The following is an 18,440-nucleotide window of genomic DNA, read 5'->3' as shown; positions in this document are numbered from 1 at the left end:
AAACGATAAACGGAAAGAAAACACAGGAGAAAAATTTGAGGAAACTCATTTCAGTGTAAATGACATGCTGCTGTTTTGTATTTGGTTCCTTGATGGCTTCAAGTTGCACAGAGGAGTGCTTTTGTATGTGAAGGAATTGAGAGTTGCTTTAATACTACACTGCACAACCTTGTTTCCCTAACCTCTGCTGAACAGAAATGCCTCAGTGAAACTCTTTGTTAAAACACTGTCTGTTTTTGGACGAATGTGAGGTCGCTCGTGTGTTTGCAACATGTCACATCAGGTTACGCGCGTGTTTCAAAGGATATTTAAAGGCCTTGTACGTCTAAATCCCCGCACACTCACCCCAAACCATGAGGTCGGCGGATGCCTCGTCGATGCCCCGGGAGTTGCTCGCCATGCAAGTGTAGGTCCCGGCGTCTGAGATGTGGGAGGGGGAGATCAGCAGGCTGCCCGACTCGAGCAGGGTGAACCTGGGCAGCTGAACCGAACCACTGGCCAACACGCGCTCGCCTGGAGTGTGTGAATAGGCAAGAAGAAAAAGAAACGGATGAGAGAAGAGGCAGATGAATAGAGAAGATGACAGAATGGTGGGAGGAGGGAAAGAACAAAATAAAGAGGTATTCAGGGATAAAAAAAAAAGAAGAGAGGGAAGAAGATCTTGAGGAAAAACAAGGACGGTGTTTCCTTGATCTCCTATTGGGATGCAAACATGGAAAACCCAGTGCAGACTAAATCCTGGCAAAGGAATCCAATCAGGCTTTATTTGTAAAGCCACAGCAAACTATTGTCCCATGTGTATAGATAACAGACATCATAATCCCTAGATGTGTGTGTGTGTGTGTGTGTGTGTGCGTGTGCATATGTGTAACAGACACCTTTCTGCCAGGTGATAGCCGGTCTTGGAGCGCCAGAGGTCTCGCAGTGCAGGATGACTGACATGCCGTCAATCACTGTGCTGTCGGAGGGTCCGGCTGTTATGTTCGGGGCGATGCCTGGAGGGGGGGGAGACAATCACACGCACACGTGGAATAAAGAGTGAGCCGAGTACAGTAATGTGAGATGGTAAGAGGGTTTTAGAGATGAGAGAATAACTGTCTGTGGCAAAACCCCACTTCAAACGCATTTCCTGGAAGCGGCAGGCTGCTGCATCTCAGTGTTTAGTCGATGCTTTGTCCCACTAATTCTTCAGGGATCGACATAGCCTTCACCTCGGTGCCATGACTGTCTGTGGCTGGTCTATTTTTTCGCACCCACAGAGATAGTGGAAGTAGGAAGAGAAGGAGAAGGGAAAATGACTGAGGGAGAAGCACGGAGAGAAAGAGAAGGCGCTATGTAGATAACTAAAATCCCTATCTGTGATATGCCATAAATCAAAGCTTTTATAGGATGACAGGAAACTGTATCAGTCCCTAGAGAAACGGAGGAAGGAGAGAGTTTGTCATGGAAGCAGTGTTGATCTCAGGACAGAAGAGAGTGGGACAGAAGGAGAAGTAGGGGCATTAATGTGCTCAGGGATAAAAAAAAGAAGGTAGATGTTAAGATGAGATCTTGAAGGAGAGGAGAGAAGATGAGACAGTGTCAGGGGGAGAAAGAGGGAGAGTCGAAAAGGAAGGGGTGAGTTAGAGAGGGAGAATATCATGAATTCTGATAATGTGGTGCAGCGTGGAGTGAAGGCAGCAGGAACTGAGACAAAATGAAGAAAATTAGATGTCAGAAACATGTCAAGCAGATGAGGAAAATTACCAGTGATTTTTCACATCCCTGCAGATCCACTCAGTAAAAAATAACATGAACAGATTCAGTCATTTAGGTGGTAAGAGTTTAGGTGCTAATAGCTGCATTAATATTGAGTCTTTTCATCTGGTGATGTATAGGCCTACTCCAGTTGTTTGCTTTAAAACACACTTCTTTAGTACTGACATAATGAAAAACACATTTAATGTGTTCCTGAGAAACTCAATAAAAGACATTTATTCCATCATAATTGACAGTATTAGTATTATATGGAAACAACTACACACAGCTATGTTCAGTATATTAGTCCTGATTGACATCTTTACTGGTGAACTCTGAGCCCCACTCCCACACACCTTCCAGTCATGTCATTAAAAGGTTCTGGATCAGGCAAAACATTAATGTCTATTCACAGACGACGGCAGTAATGGTGGTTATCTTGTATGTCAAGGTCTGGTATTTATAAGTGTTGGATATGGGAGGAATGGGAGTTAAAAAGACCTGTCCGCTATTGAAATCACCCACAATGGGCACGCAAAGTCTTAGATCTGGACCTTGTAGCATGAAAAGAAGGTTCAATGGGTCCAGTTTTCTCCTACTGTATCTCATGGAGGTGTTTGGCTGATGTTAAACTGCAAAGTGATGGTACCAGCTGGTGCGCTGAGCATTGACTTCCTGCTCCCTTTGTTTTCTGCTAATTCATGGTTTTAATTAGCTTGTTGTTTGTGGAGGCATTGGTGTTTCTGCTATTTGAGTGTGTTTTGTTGTTGTTGTTGTGATCTCTGCTGTAACATTAAACCAGACCCTTGTGCAACATTCAGGAATTCTTGTGCCGCCATGTATGAACAGTTTGGTTTCCTTCCTTCCTTTCTTATGCCGTGTTACTACTTTTTCCTTTTCCAGTTAGCAAGCTGACTGTTGCTAAGTAGTGCGCTGAGCAGCAGAGCAGCTGAGTGTGTACCTGAGTTTTGTTGGTGTTAATGATCAGGCGAACTTCTGGATAAATTAAACTCTTGATGGTGTTACAGTACATGAAACAGTATTATAGTTCATCATAATAACTGCTAATGGGCTGAACCAACTGACCCAACAACACAACCATGCACAACATGGCTGAAAACGTCCTTAATCTCCTTGGAAAAAGAAATATTTCAGATTTTTATGAAAACTGGTAAAATATAAATGTTAGCCTCCATGAATTAAACAGTAGAAACCAATTTAAATCATTAAACTGCCTTTTCTTTCTTCTCCTAGGTTTAATTATTTATTTTTGATTTTTTCATTTTTGTAAAGTAATTACTCTGACAAGGCACTTGGGTGAGCCGTGTACAGATTCAACATCTTTCTTTGGAAAAAAAAAAAAAAAATGTTAATGCTAAAACACGTATTTCAAGAAGAGTAGTAATTATCCGCGGAAATGAGCTACTGGAGCACTCACTGGTTACAGCCAGGTATGTGTTGGTCTGAACTTCTCCTGCCATATTTCTGGCGAAGCACTGGAACATCCCCGTGTCGTCAGGCAGGAGGCCGTTGACCTGCAGGCTGCCCCCGACCAGAACCCGATATCTGGGCATCTTCACCGGGTCGATGGGCAAAGCGTCCTTGTACCACACGATGTCTGGTTGAGGAACTCCTGCAGAGAGTGACGGAGGGTGAGTAAAATAAAATCACTTAAATTCAAAAAAATTGCTTCAGTGTTTGTTGAATATTCCAAGTATTCCAACAGGGATTATCTAATGTGCTCTGACACCCTTGAGTACTAAAATGCGCACACATTCACACAGCGCTCACCCCGTGCCTGACAGGGAATGTCTACCACCTTCTCCATCTCAGCTGTGATGTGTTTCTCTGGTTCTTTTATAAACTGCGGTGGCTCTGAGGGACAGAGAGAGAAAGAAAGGGAAAGACGAGAGGATGAATTGATCAAAAAGGAAGCAACATTGCAAACATTACAGTGAATAAATCACATGGCACACAAAGTTAAAAGGTGATAATGTGTGATATTAAAACAATAACTGACAGTGCCTGTAAGAAATCACGCTGAATTAAAATGCTATTGAACTTTAAATATTTTTTTTTGCTTTGAAATGCAGTGATGCTGAGTCACAACGGCAGCTGAAAAAAAAAAATTAAAGATATTATACAGTAGTTTGATTAGGGAAATCAGTAATTGGTGTTCTGCAGTGGTTTAGATGTGTTCTTGGTGAGGGGGGAAAAGCCTCAGCTATTTCAAGCGAAAAGTTCACCACACCTTGTGCGTTCAATCACATCACAACCTTGAAAACATCAAAGTGTTTCGGTGGGATGGAATGAAAGTGACTCAAGCAATGCTATTAAACCGTTTCTTCAGGCCAACCATTAGCTTTCTCCCTTTTAAATCAATTATACTTTCTCCTCAGTGCCGTGCGACTCCACAGCCACTGTATACCTCTGCCAGATTCATATGGGGGGAGACTAATAATATTTATAGTAATTTCATACCGGCTCTTTTGTTTGAACCTGTGAGCCTAAATGCTAAGTTTACTCCCACACACTTGATCTAATGTATGAAGCTAAAAGTAGAAACACTTTTCATTCAGGTTGTCATGCTGATGTGAAAGCACAGGCAGGAATTATGCATTAGTGCTCATCATATTGTTTTCTCTATTCCTGTAGCATAATAATAAAAAAGTAAATCTCAAACCATTTTAAACCTTACGGACAAAATACTGTCTGAGAGTGAAAACAAACACTGAGTCCAAGAAAGAACTTTTCCAATCCAATCTAAGTTTGTTTGCGTTTTCTGTTATATACATGTTCTTGCCCTCAGGGGCTCGTGTTAAAAACGATTTAGAATAGTACTAATTTGACCTCCTCCTCAAGGAGAAGAGGTGTGAATGAGTGTGAAACCAGAGCGTTAACATGGAAGATACCATCTGCAACAAGATACAACAATGCTGTATTGTATGCTACATTATATACTGTATGTATTATGCAATTACTAGGGGTGACTAGAGGTATTATGCACGATGTCACCGTCTTTCTTTCAGTGTGACAAGTATGAGTTTGAGTGCTGTGAATGAACAAGTGTGTATGGAGAATGAAATCATTAAGTCCCATGGTTGTGTGGCCATGATATGTGTATCAGTGCTTGTATAGACGGTTCAGGGGTCAAGTGTCACAGCACCATGGACAGCGCTGTTTTGTTTGTTTGTGTATGTGTGTAGGTGCTGCACGATCGATAGACAGAGAACGTGTCCCTTAGTTTAATATTGTAAATAAAACTTTAGGCCCCAATTTAGGGAGAGAGTGCTCAAGCACTCACTGTGATGTTTGTATTAAAATGGCCTTGCCTATATTATAAGAAAATAAAGAAATCTGATGATCTGCTGTATATTATGAATTGAAATTGGATTTTGGATTTTAAAATAATTTGTAAAATAAAACAAACCTTGAACCCATGTAAAATCAGATGTTCAGCAGCAGGGACCACCCCTCTATATTCAGAATGGTACAATCTTTTTTTCATAACCACATTTTGTGACAATTCAAAGACGAGGTTGATAAATAAAGTCAAATAAGACCTCTCCGAATTGAATCGATGCACAGCTGGCTATTCGAGGTCACCCCTAATAATTACATGTGATAACACAAAGGAAAGAAACATTTTTTAATAGTATTTCTTACCTTGTACATGCAGGTAAGCCCCGGCACTGACGGAAGGGACGCTGCTGCTTCGGAGAATGGCCTCACACTCGTAGTAGCCGGAGTCACTCACCACAGGACTGAGGATGGTCAGTCTGCGGTTGAAGTCGCTCAAGCCGCTGGTCACCAACACGCCATTCTTACGCCAAGAGATGCTCAGCTTGATAAGAGGTCTACAGAAGGAAAACAACAAAAGCAAAGCAGAGGTGTCAGGTGTTTTCTAATCCCTATATGAATGTGTGCTTCTTTGTGCGTGATGATAGAACGATTCTGGTTCAGCAACACTGATCCAAATTTGATTTCTCTCACTATGTGAAACGTATCCATCAATTTGTTTAATCTGCTGCAGCACCACATATGGAAGAAAAAGAACTGGGCTGAGGTGATGCCAAATATCTTCAGTTCACACCACACTAAACCCACATTTGTACTACTTCATGAATCAAGAAACACTTGCCTAGAGAACAAAAACTAGAGAAATTATACTGGAATCAATTACTACTTATCATTCAACCCTCAAGGAATGTATTCAATTTAGTGCAAAAATGTTCTTGTTAGGATGGGCCTTTGTACAGTCCAGTATATTTTATTTTCTAGAGTAAAGTAAAATGAGCTCTAAAATGTATGTATGGATTACAAACCTCTGGTTTTAAAGGGATAGTTCAACATTTTAGCAAATTGGCCCATTGCCATAATCCCTATAGTTTTAGGAGTAGGTTTGTTACCTTTAATTGTCGGTGCAAGCTGTTTTTAGAACGGCGGAGCAGAGCCGCAAGCTGCTCAGAGCTACGCTACGGAGGCTAATGGGATTTCTTGGTTTCCCTCATCAAATACACAATCCAACAACTCCAAAACGCTCTGGTGGACAAGTTGTGACCTGCACATTCACCACGCTATGAGATAATAATGGAACGTCTATAGGGATTATGGAAATGGGCCAATTTGCCAAAATGTTGAACCATCCCTTTAAACCATAAACCCCACATGTCCTCTCTCTTATTTCTAGTGCTACTGTATTCCTTTGCCCAGATTTTGTGATATCTGCCTTCATCCTGACAAACAGTGTTGGACAATCCATTGAAGTCTACTGTGACATCTGCTGATGATCTGAGCCTTTAACAAACCACTCTTTGACCCTGCAGCTCCTGGATGTTTACCTGGCGTTGGCCACACACTCCATCGTGACCTCCGAGGTGCCTGTGACCACACTGGTGTTTCTGGGAGGGATGATGATGGTGGGGGCAATGGGGTCTGCAGGACCTCCCACATCTAGACAAAGAGACAGATTGCCACACACACACATGGAGAGGTTAAGCGGAGAGCAACAGTCTTGACAGACAGATAGAAGCAGATATATTTAATAGAGACAAAATGTGGAGAGTCCACTGGCAGATTTGTTGGGGAGTTCTCAGGACAGCGGTGTCCTATATGTTTCATTTCCACCCGGTGAACTCTGTGGGCGCTCATCGACGTGAAATATTGAAGCTGACCAGTGCACGCACAGTATCTGAGTTCTGACAGAGAGATGGGCTGAATATGACAAGACAGCGCACTGACTGTGTGTAATAAGATGTCCACTGGAGAGCCACAAACGGGAAGAGAAAAATACTGCCTGACCAAAACAAAGCTGAAGGGGTGTGTGTACTCATGCATGCACACACACACACACACACACACGTTTTCATGTGCGTATAAAACTCAGAAAACTAGTTTATGTCTGTTTGTGTTTGCTTGGGTTTATGTTGTGGGCATCAGGAAGAGTCAGCCAATGGCAGTGAAAGCACAGTGTGTGTGTGTGTGTGTCTGTGTGTGTGTGTGCTGCTTGAGTGTCATGTCTGTGATAAACTCACACTGATCCGTCAATCCCATCATGCCCTGGGAGTGTGCTTGTGGCTCTATATGTCAGATGTAGCTACAGGGGCTGTCATGGCTCAATCTTACCCATCTTGGGTCATTAGATGCTCTGCACGGCTGTTATTTTTTACAGCCAAACACACAAATATACACACACACACACACAAACACACATGCAAGGCCAGGGTCTGACTGCAAAACACCGGGAAAAAAAACTGCTCATTTGAAATAGTTGTACCTGAATGAATTCTTGTTTACTTTTCAATTCAACATTTTTGAAAAGTGTGACATGCAGCGACAATATCAATGTCAATGTCACGGTTGTGTGTGTGGAGCTGGAGACGAGCACGGCATTGACACAAGACTGGACACAAGGGTTTTTAGACAGACAGGGACTAGTCTGCCTGTTTAGCCTCTACCTAGCCTTGCATCACCAGGTTCCTCTACCTGGTCTTTTTACTAAACTTAACTCCTTTCTTCATTGCCTAAACCCAACCAGTGCAAAATCTTTTGGGGAAAAAAATACGCTATTAAAGGAATTTTCGGAAAGGCAGGATGTTTAAAAAAAGAAAAAAAATACCGTTATTCCGACCATAGGAGGCAAAAATTGTCAGAATGATAGGACATTGGTAGAAAATGAAGTGTTGCCATTTAGACAATTAGAGGCCTACTACAGTATGTCGGACTGGTGGGATGTTGGAATGGCAGTTACCACCCCCTATCCTTAACACACTGCCACAGTATTGATTTTTTAAGTCTTCTCATCTCTCTCAGAAAAAAAAAAAAAACCACAGATATGTGTATTTCCTAAAAAGTGAAACTCTTTTCTTAAAGCAACATTCAATTTTAGAAAAAACGAGGCAGTTACAACAATGTCGGCAGCATAACAGCCACATTTTTACTCTTGTTGAAGTTTTTAAACTCCATCTCGGCTATGGAACCAGTAAACATTAACCGCTCCTCGTCTCCTCTGGGTTCTCCTTGGCCCCTTCGCTCTTGCAAGTTCTGTCGTAGCCAGGAGAGCTCATGGGAAGCGCGGTGTTCAAGGCGTCACTGCAGGAACAGCTGCTCCAGCAGATACTGACAGATACACACGCATATACTATATATATATAAAAAAAAAAAAAACTCACTTAAACACACAAAGCCCTCAGCACAGGCTCCCCCAGCAGCCAGCCGGTGTGTGTATGTGTGCGTGTTTATGTGTGCATATGTGGAGCATGTGTGGAATGTTCATGTAAATGCCAGGCATGAATCCACTACAATCCCGCTGACTTGAGACCTCCCACTAGGCTCTCTATCTAACCTGAACCAGAGTGTCAGTGCATGTGTGAGTGTGTGTGTGTGTGTGTGTGTTCTAGCACTAGCATAATCAACTCTGCCACTCTTCTCCATATGTGCCACAGGCTATTTCTGCTCCCTCGTGTTGTCAACTGTAATATCTTACCCTCACCCTCCTTATTCACTTCCATACTGAACTCCAGTCTACCGTGTCATAAGATGCTGTCTGTCAGGTTTCCTCTTATATTTCACTCTGCTGAGCTGAAGCCATCTGAATTGGTTTGATTTGTGTATCTTGTGTTTTTTTTGTTGTTGTTGTTGTTGCTGTTGGAGCTAAGGATGCTGGTGAATATTAAGAACTACTTGGCAGCAGTACAGTGTGTTTGCGCCCCTCTCCCTGCAGCTTTCCTCCCTCTGTGTGAACGTCTGTAACAATGTGTGAATGAGGCCACAGACATAATTGAGTGCAGTTAAATCAAATCTTGTCATAAAGACTGAGCTTTTTAATAAATGCAACATTGATTTAAGTAAATCCTTTACTTTAATAAATGTTGCATTATAACAATGTAAAAACACTTAAACAAAGTGCTGTATTTAAAATATTACATGAAAATTAAACTAATTTAATTTACATTATGCAATGTTATACTCTTAACTACTCATCATTATATGAAATATTAAACACCCACAGAGTCCTCTTTAAATAGTGAGTACTCTTCATTTTGATATTTCAAAGGAGCTATTTAATGAGTTTTTTAAGCGAGTGTTAGCATGACGACAGTTTACATAACAGTCTGGAAGAAACATTAATAGTTATTTTACTTACATCTACAGTACTCTTAAATCTACTTGTCAAAAGCTGTAATAAACAACACCAATATTATATTGACCCATTGCTTTTCAATAGCAATTATAACCTGTTGCATAATAAAAACAGCAACGGTTGAAACCTCCGGCGCTATAAAAGAAGTGATACTGAGGTAGTTAACACTGGGTGAAACTTGATGCTAACTAACAGCATTTCTTCCAAACTGGTAGTTAAAGGAATAATTCACCAAAAAATGAAGTTCAGTCATTAGTGACTCACCCTCATGCTGATGAATACTACAGAGTAGTTTTTTATTCCTCAAAGTGCATCTGGAGACTCGGGAGGCCGGTTCGTAGTCCAACAAAACTTTATATGAGATTAATAGGGCCTGTTTATATTCAAAACAACGTAATTTAGGACATTTTTACAGCCTAAACAGTCCTGTATTGAATTTACCTGGTGTGCTCTTGACTATAAACTCTGGACTCTATCCCTTCAGGACACTTGGATTGCTGCGGACGAGCGGTGTGGAGGAATATTTCAAGGTTTTTGTGTAGTTTTATTTTCTCCAGATGCACTTTGAGGAATAAAAAACTACTCCGGAGTATTCATCAGCATGTGGTGAGTTACTAATGACTGAATTTCATTTTTTGGTGAACTATCCCTTTAAACGGCTGTTAATAGGAACACTGGCTGTGTGTGGTGGAAGCAAAACCTTTATTTCTGCTTGACACTTAATACTCAGGCCTGTCACATACTGTACTGCCAATATTATTCCAATCATCATGAAGTATGTAGTTACTCACTCTCCACTGACAAGGTGATGGGCTGGCTGGTCTTGTTCTCCCCATTCTTGTCGTTAACCGCTTGGACGTAGTAGCGCCCGGCGTCCGGTGCCACCGTGGACAGGATGACCAGCGTGTTGTCCAGTGTGATGGCGCTGCAGGGAAGCAGAGGAGCCGCATGACAAAGTGAGAAAGAAGAAACAAAAAAAAAGAGACGATAATGAGGAGGAGGAGAAGTCGGGGTGAGGTGAACGGCGCCCGGCGAGATGGAAAACGCTTTCATGTGCGCGTTCAAGATCAACACGTTCAGAGAAAGCTTCCTAGGGAAAAAATAATTCAAATGTTGCCCCGGACTGCCTAATTAGTGCTAAAGTCTGGTGAGCGTCACACTTGATCCGACGGCTGAAAAGGGCATTAAACATTTTAATTACTCCATTCAAGCAGCATTAGGTGTATCGATTTACAATGTGTAAACAATGTGTTGGTGCTGACTGAGCAAGGCAGAGATATTGACAACCTCCCCTGTTCATACTTGGCCTCATGGTCCTCTGAAATATGATAGTCCTGCATTATAATCCAGAGCTTTTAATTGGCTATTTGTACCCCTCTGCTTCCTGTGGCCTGCATTTTGGCAGCTAACAACCTCTGGCACGAAACAATGGCCTCTCACTCATTGAGCTGCTGAAATTATGCCTGAATAAATAAAAGCCTGATTCATTTTTCAGCAGGTGTCCTATAGGAGCTAATACCTGGTGTGTTGTTTTCTCTATCCAGTCCTCTCTTGGACTTTCCCTCGACTATGTAGCGCAAGTGGCCACTGGGAGAGAAATCATCCTCCTCCTCCTCCTCCTCCTTGTCTTCCCCAATCCCCCCCTCCCTGATGTTACAGCCCGTGATGTTTACAATCAATATTTTCTTATTTTCTGTGCCTGTTCAACAATCTGGATGTAGATAGCACGTTCCAACCGGGTGCCTTCCTCCACATATATCTTTTCCTCCGGCCTTATCCCTCCATCAGCCGCTCCATCCCCCTCTCTCATCTACTCCCATTCCACCACAAGCTGAACGTGACCATGTGCGAGTGATGCAACAACTGAACTCAAAAATAAGAGAAAGACAGAATTTCAGAATAAACTCACACTAGAAATATCCACATTTCTGAGAGAGGAGGCTCGGTCTTTCAGGAAACTGTCGCTGTTGTTCCTTCAAATGGCTGAGGCCCCTACCTGCCCCCCCTTCTCCCTCCTGTGTGGCGTTTCTCTTTGATTTTCCCTTTCGACATTTTCTCTATAAAGTTCCCAGAGCTATTGGCAGCGTTCAATCTGGAATGGCAGTGATTTTAGTAATCAATAACAAACAACTAAGAAAAAAATCTTTGATCCATCCCCTGCATGTAATGGCGTCTTCTACAGATGTACTGTAATTGCACCAGAGTTGAACATTTTCCACCCTCGTCAGGTGCAATTAAGCCGCTTTCCTGCTTCACCACTGACGACCTGTTCTCTCTCACCTCCTCCCAATCCGACTCGCTGCACTTCTCAATCTACTCCTTCCCCCGGTCTGACCTTCATCACATCAGCGGGGGATTTAACTACCTGCTGTGCCTTATCGAGGGAGCAAAAGCGCTGGTGAGAAAGTGAGAATATGCTTAGATATGTGGAGGTGTGTGTGTGCAGGGGTATACAAGCGCACATACAGTATTTACAGGTACTGTATAGACAGAAAAAAAAAAAAAAAACTTATCATCTCTAATTGTGGCTCCCGAGAGGCTCGGTGGAAATGGATATGACACAGCACCCGGAGAGTGATGTGCTGTGTACGCTGCGTATAGCTACCTGTGCCGTTAGCATTTACAGTATGATGACTTATGAGATCCTTCTCCGGAGTGATTGATTTTCAAATATCTGAAAGCGGGCCCCAGTCGCCGGGCTCATTTGTGATTCCCCGTGCATGCTGAGACTGAAAACAGTCTTCCTAAAGGGGCTGGCAGGCCTCAATGGCTGCAGCTTATGATCTGCGGTAAATATTTAATGCTAGCTCGCTGGAGCGGTGACATCCGGGACGCACGGCTATGAATTATGGATCCCTTCAGGGATGTGGGCATAACGGAAGTGTCCAAAAGCGCCGAATGAATCCCAGGTGACTGCCCAGGACCTTTCTAAAATGGGAACACAATCCAGGGCTTTAACTTCCTTACCTGTCGCTTCATAAACTCTTGAGCATGAATGTACAGTCTGCTAACTTATAGGGGGCCCCAACCTCACAATGGGCCCGTGTCCCCATTGTAACACAGCCCCTGCTCTTTGAAACAATATCAAGTATTGTAAAAGATTATCGTATAAGTGCTATCTTTTCTTCTCGCCAGCTTTCTACAATGATCACACCGGGTAAGTCTGTCCAGGTGCCTGTGCAGCTACTCAATATTTCACAATACTCCTCAGGAAATCCTGATTCCATCGATGTTGGTAGGAGCGGGGAGGCTTCTCTTTTTCTTTATTCTTTTTACCTCTGTTAGTTGATTTTAATGTGCCTCCCTGCTGGGCAGCCTCACCCCTCAGCCTGTAATCAGGGCCGCTGCGGTAGGGGTCGCCGTGCTCGCCAAGCCTCGGGGATCAAAGACCACATGATGCAGGAAGAAATTAAAAGTAAGCCAATTATCCAGAATGACTTTACATGTACACCAAGGGAGCCGGGACAGGGAGGCAAGAATTTGGTTTTTAAAGAGGTAATGAAATTGTTCTGTTTATTTTTTTATTTAACAAGTCGCCTGAAGTCATTTCTTGTGTTTAGCGTGTCACTTATTTCCTTATCGTTCTCATTCTCTGTCTGGATGCGTCCTGGTCATCCTTATTCAACCTTATTCCCCATGCAGCCTTCTCTGTGGCTGTCGCGAGCAGCTGTCTGAGGCCGGCTCGTAATGGTTGCTTACCACGTATCCGGCACGGCGCGGGGATTTATCAAGCCACAGAGCTGAGAAATTCGGACAAATCAGATATGTGTGAACATGCCTCCTTCTCTGTCTGGTTTTTATGTTTATTCCTGCGTCTTTGAAACGCTCTCTCTCCTTATTCCAACCCAATTTCCTTTTCCATTATCATTCTCCAGGAAGAGCTGTGGGGCCCACAAGAGAGCCTGGCAGTGCTGGACAGCTGCTCTCGGCCAACTGTGCAGCTTTATGTTCAACCCCTTTTCTTTTTTTGTTGCTTGCAGCAAGACTCAGTATTAGTCTCATATGCAATTACTTTCTTCTGGATCAATTTATTTATGTTTAGCATCAAGGGTGGCTTTTCAATGACTGCCAGCCTTATAATGATTCTGTAGCACTTTAATCAATAATGGTGATGAGGATTTACGTTTGATTGAAACACAGAGATGGATGTTTAAATGTTTCATTTGCTACTGGATGCTTTCCTTCTCCAATTTTCATTAATAGTAACAAATTACATTACAGTAAAATTAGATAAACAATGATTCAGGGTTGCACTCTTTAATTAGGAACACATTGTCCCTGGACTCTGTATTCTGCTGCACAAGCTTATAAGAGCACATGTTGGTGTCTGTTTCAATCTATTTGTCAGTCTGCATGCATATCTTATCATGTTAATCCAGTCCTGACACAGGTTGACAGAGCCGCACGGGCACTCTGGAGCGCTTTGGCATCTGTCGTCGCTGTCCCTCTCTGCTGGGCCGTGAGGGGCCTAACCTCGCTCCACAGCCTCAGACCTCCATTACATGCAGACAAATGGCCCTGGTCGACTGATGGCCTCCCCCAGGAGAGAGGGAGAGGGGTCGGCGGGATCAAGCGGCTCACATGGTTGGCTAAGGTATGACTCAAAGCGGAGTCGGTAGACAGATGACGGCAGAAGAAAGCCAGAGAGAGGGAGGGAAGGAAGGAGAGAGAGAGGGAGAGAGGGAGGGGGGAGGAAAGGCGAGTGAGAGCGAGCAGGCTGCATGCCCTATTGCTCAGCAGACCTGTGATGAAAAAGCCACAGCTCCTGGGGATGGAGAGATGGAGGAGGAGAGGTGAGGGAGTGTTGCTCATAAAAACAGCCACTTGTTTTCTCACTGGGGGCATGAACTAGAGATTTGTGGCTCACTGGTCGCGTTCTGCTTTCCCCGTCGCTCTTGGTTGGTTGAGTTGTTCAGAGAACCGGCCTCAGCGAGGGGGAAAAGGGAGGGATGTCCCAAAAAGATACCAGGTGACATCTAAATGAACTCCATTTACGATCAGCCTCGATTTGCATTTATAACGTTTGGTGTTTACAACATCAAACACAAAAGGCTTCCCTTAGATAACGCCGCCAACTGATAGCTATAGCTATCCACGCTGGAGCTGGAACCATTCGTTGATGATCCGTAACTAATGATTTTGATGATCAATTCATCACTGCAGTCAGTTTTACTTGTTCCAGGTTTTCCAGTATTGAGGGTTTGGGTCATTTATTCTGTTTAATATCATTGTAGAGTGAATATTTCTGGGGTTTCTACTGCTTTTCAGACAAATTTAGGAGCTTTTAAGCATCACTTTGGGCCCTCGGAAACCTTCTCTGACATCTTATAAGCCATAATGATAATAATAAAAAAATATTCATTATTATATTATATTCATATTCAAGAGTATATTAAACAGATGAATTAAATTCAAAAACTAACTAACTAAAGTGACTACGAGGACTTTCGGAAAGCGGAAGTGTTTTCAACTACATTTCCCATGAGCCTCCGCCCGCACGGTGAAATTCTTGGACCAGCGCAAGACGGATGAAAGTGAAAGCATTTGCCAAGAATATTTTCATTAATCAAGAATGAAAGTCAGAGGTTAAAAGGCGATCAGATACCGTCGTAGTTCCGACCATAAATGATACCAACTAGCGATCCGGCGGCGTTTTTCCCATGACCCACCGGGCAGCGTCCGGGAAACCAGGAAACTAGTAAATGCTGGGCGAGTCGACCACTAAATAATAATATCAAAATAACTATAAAGACAAAACAATATATTTATCGAAAATGGGTAATGTAGATTCATCCACATTAATATGAGACTCTTTTATAACCAAAAGCAAACTCCTCAGGGTTTCTTTAACTTTTTCACAAGTTTCTCAAGAAATAATGAACAGATCTTGATGTAAAAAAGAAAATCACACACATCATTGCTATTAACATCTATGAGTTTGTAGTTTTTGGTGGTGACAATACTGTACATAATAATCAGGATTTGACATGTGCAGGATTATTTGGCCTTGATGGAGATGTGCGGTCTATCGAGTGCCATTCTCAACGATAATGGGTTTTGAACCACTGATCGAACAAAATAAGCCGTTTTATAGACCAAATAAACACAAGGTGCTGCCCCAGATACATGTAATTACTCATTTAAGACTTCATTGAGTTCAGTTGAAGCTTGCTCTTCCTTGACAGTCCTTCCCTTTGACCTGTAGATCGTTGGGTTCATGACTAATACCGGCCGGCTGGACGTAGTGAAATGTAGAGGAAGGGCTTTGGCTATTCACTGGCCCCCCGTGACTAATGGGGAATCCATAGCAGACTGACAGGACCTGCGCATCACAGGCAGGGGCCATTAATTGATCAGTAGCTACAGCAGATTACTCAAGGGAATTACAATGGGCGTGTGTCAGGGATGTCCTCCCACTGACTCCTCCGGGTCAGGCTCCTCTGTGTTCTGTCTTCACGGACACCTCTACAAGGTTGTTTTCAGAGTAATACAGATAAATCCATGACTGAGTGTCAATGTAAAGTTTCTGGGGGGAGGAAAGCAGGTAGCGGGAGGAAAGTTGTTGTTGTCAGAGGTGAAATAGTGAGAGGGTAGTCCAACAATTCCTATCAAATGTGTTTACCGAAAGGCTTCTGATTATACAGCGCATTAAGTCTCCAAAATAACACAACAAATCACGGCAACCGAATGGAAAAGACCCTGCCAAAGTTTTTTTTCCGTTGCATATGGGAAGAATAATGGCCAATCCGTGCTAAATAAGTTCTCTCTCTCCTTGTATCCCGCTCTATATCAGAACAGCAGAAAGGAACAGATCCACTGTACTGTACAGCAGCTAGACCGATGCCTAGCGATGCATTTTTTAGCTGCGAGTCAAACAAGGACACAATTTCTTGCACCCAGACAAGTGAAGAGGGAGAGCACAGCGAGGACCATCAGAAAGAAACACTACAATGAGTGAATCCCAAGTTTATGGGTGTAGTACTGTCACACACACACACAGAAGAGAGAGAGAGAGAGCACAGGAGTCTTCGCCGACGCCAAGAACAACAGCTGCAGAGGCCACATGGCAAAGAGAGAGCAGTCACAGTCCCACAGCGAGATGCTGCCTTGCCAGGGGGAAACTGGCAGCAGGGAAGCAGAAATACTGTATTCAAGCAAGTTTATGTGGGTTTCCTTCACACATCCAGGGTCTGTGAGTGGTACGTCGTGTTCACACTTTACTGTGTTTGAATTTACATATTTTCTAACCCCAGAGGATTCAAGTTCCAGTTCAGAAATGAACACACCGTTTTCCAAATGTGATGAAAATCTAAATCTGGTTATACGAGTGTTAAAGCTATTTATTATTAAATAATTAATCCCTTCTCTCATTTCAGTGTACAAAACAAAGCATCTGGTCATTTAGCTGAATAATGAATGTAATGATCTGTTTGGTAAACTCAGGTTCAAATGAGACAATTTAAAAACAAATACTCAAATGTATTTATAACTTTTGGTTTTGGAATAAAAAGAAATGGTTGAAAGTCATTTGGTTGCTGTGCTGAATGAACAACAAGTCTATCTGGGTGAACAGGCTTTGAATGAAATGCAAATGTCTGAATCTGCTCACATTGACAGTGTCAGCATGCTGATGTTCAGCACTTAGCATTATACACTTTCCAGCATCAGTAGCCTCAGTTCAGTGTGCTAAGAGGATAACATTTGCCAATTTGCAATCAAACAAAAAAAAATACTGTTGCTGATGCCATTGGCTTTGCTGGTATTTGGTCATAAACAAAGCACTGAAGCAATTAAAACCAATTAAAATTTGGAACCAGTGAGCGCAATGGAAAATTGAGGGATCAGCAATGTTGATCAATTCATCATAACAGGGACATGAATGTCTGAACCAGATTTTACGGCAATCCAACAAGTGCTTATGAAGATATTTTTTTATGTCAACCTCATGGTGGCGCTGTGGGAGAAGTCAGTAGATGATCAGAGTCAGTAAAACCACGATTATCTGCTGAAAAATTCATAGAAATCCATTCCATAGCTGTTGAGATATTTCAGCCACGACCAAATGCGTTGACCAATCAACTTCTATTGAATATTGAATGCATATTGATGTGCTCAATTGTTGATGAAACTCACAGAAATGAGGAATCAAGTCGTGCATGTTTGCAGATCAGCAGAGCTACGACAGAGAGACACACTTGGTTTCTCCAATATGATCAAAACCAGGACGATTATGTGCATGTAAATGTGCTAAACATTCATAAAACAAAGAACCTGTCTCCCTTCTCCCTTAAACAAACTCCCTAGGTATTTAAAAGATTTGCATTTGATAAATGGATTTGATATTTGATTTAGATTTAAATAAGTTCTATCAAATGCTAATCCTGGTGTTTTGGTGACGTCTTGAGCTGAAATGACACCTCCTGTGTATTTTGAGGTGTCTGCTTGTGATCAGATTATCCTGGATGTGTTCTGTAAATGCTGATGCGGACTGAATGATGCAATTTGAGAGAAGCAGCTCAAGCAACTTCCATCATTTTCCACACAGAGCACAGGGCAAAGCTGATCACAATATAAATGTAAACACGACGCAGCAAAAGATGTATTTTAAGTGCAACATCCTTCCAAGGATGTGTGAATTTAATTAGCTGTTAGATTGGTTGGAGGTGATTACCACAGTTATTTTGATTCAGGCTGCTCCCCCCCCACCCTCTCTCGTCTATTGCCAAGGTGTGATTAAGCAGCACACTGAGAGGCAGCAAGACGAACCCCTGGAGAGCCGGCAAATTAAAGTTATGACACCTGAGGAGGAATAGCAGGAGCAGGGGACAATGAGAGGAGATGGGGAAAAAAGCACAGAGAGGGAAAGCAAGAAAACTGATTTAAAATGAAGAGAAAATTGCCACCATGGTCGTAGCACGTGGTGCCTTGACTTGTCTTGTGTGCCTTGACATGGTGCCTTAAAGGGATAGTTCAACATTTTGGCAAATTGCCATCGCCATAATTTATTTTTTATTTATAATTTATTTGTCGGTGCAAGCTATTTAGAACGGCGGAGCAGAGC

General features: G+C 42.6%; 1 protein-coding gene across 10 annotated transcripts in view; it reads right to left on the bottom strand.

Annotated features, from left to right (window-relative positions):
- The window catches only part of sdk2b (sidekick cell adhesion molecule 2b), a 286,226-nt gene that overhangs the window by 47,550 nt on the left and 220,236 nt on the right, over positions 1–18,440 (bottom strand). For all 10 annotated transcript variants that reach the window (XM_085762334.1, XM_085762331.1, XM_085762338.1 and 7 more), the window contains exons 5-11: positions 10,171–10,304; positions 6,579–6,690; positions 5,404–5,594; positions 3,529–3,612; positions 3,176–3,370; positions 879–995; positions 346–513 (exon numbers count right to left, since the gene is read on the bottom strand). In XM_085762334.1, the coding sequence (XP_085618460.1) occupies positions 346–513; positions 879–995; positions 3,176–3,370; positions 3,529–3,612; positions 5,404–5,594; positions 6,579–6,690; positions 10,171–10,304 (1,001 nt within the window). The remainder of the gene's footprint in view (positions 1–345; positions 514–878; positions 996–3,175; positions 3,371–3,528; positions 3,613–5,403; positions 5,595–6,578; positions 6,691–10,170; positions 10,305–18,440) is intronic.

Source organism: Trachurus japonicus, chromosome 19 (assembly GCF_045865225.1).
Source record: "Trachurus japonicus isolate A0001 chromosome 19, Traja_1.0".
NCBI lineage: Eukaryota > Metazoa > Chordata > Actinopteri > Carangiformes > Carangidae > Trachurus > Trachurus japonicus.
Note: the sequence above shows the minus strand (reverse complement) of the source record. Positions and strands in the feature narration are given on the sequence as shown.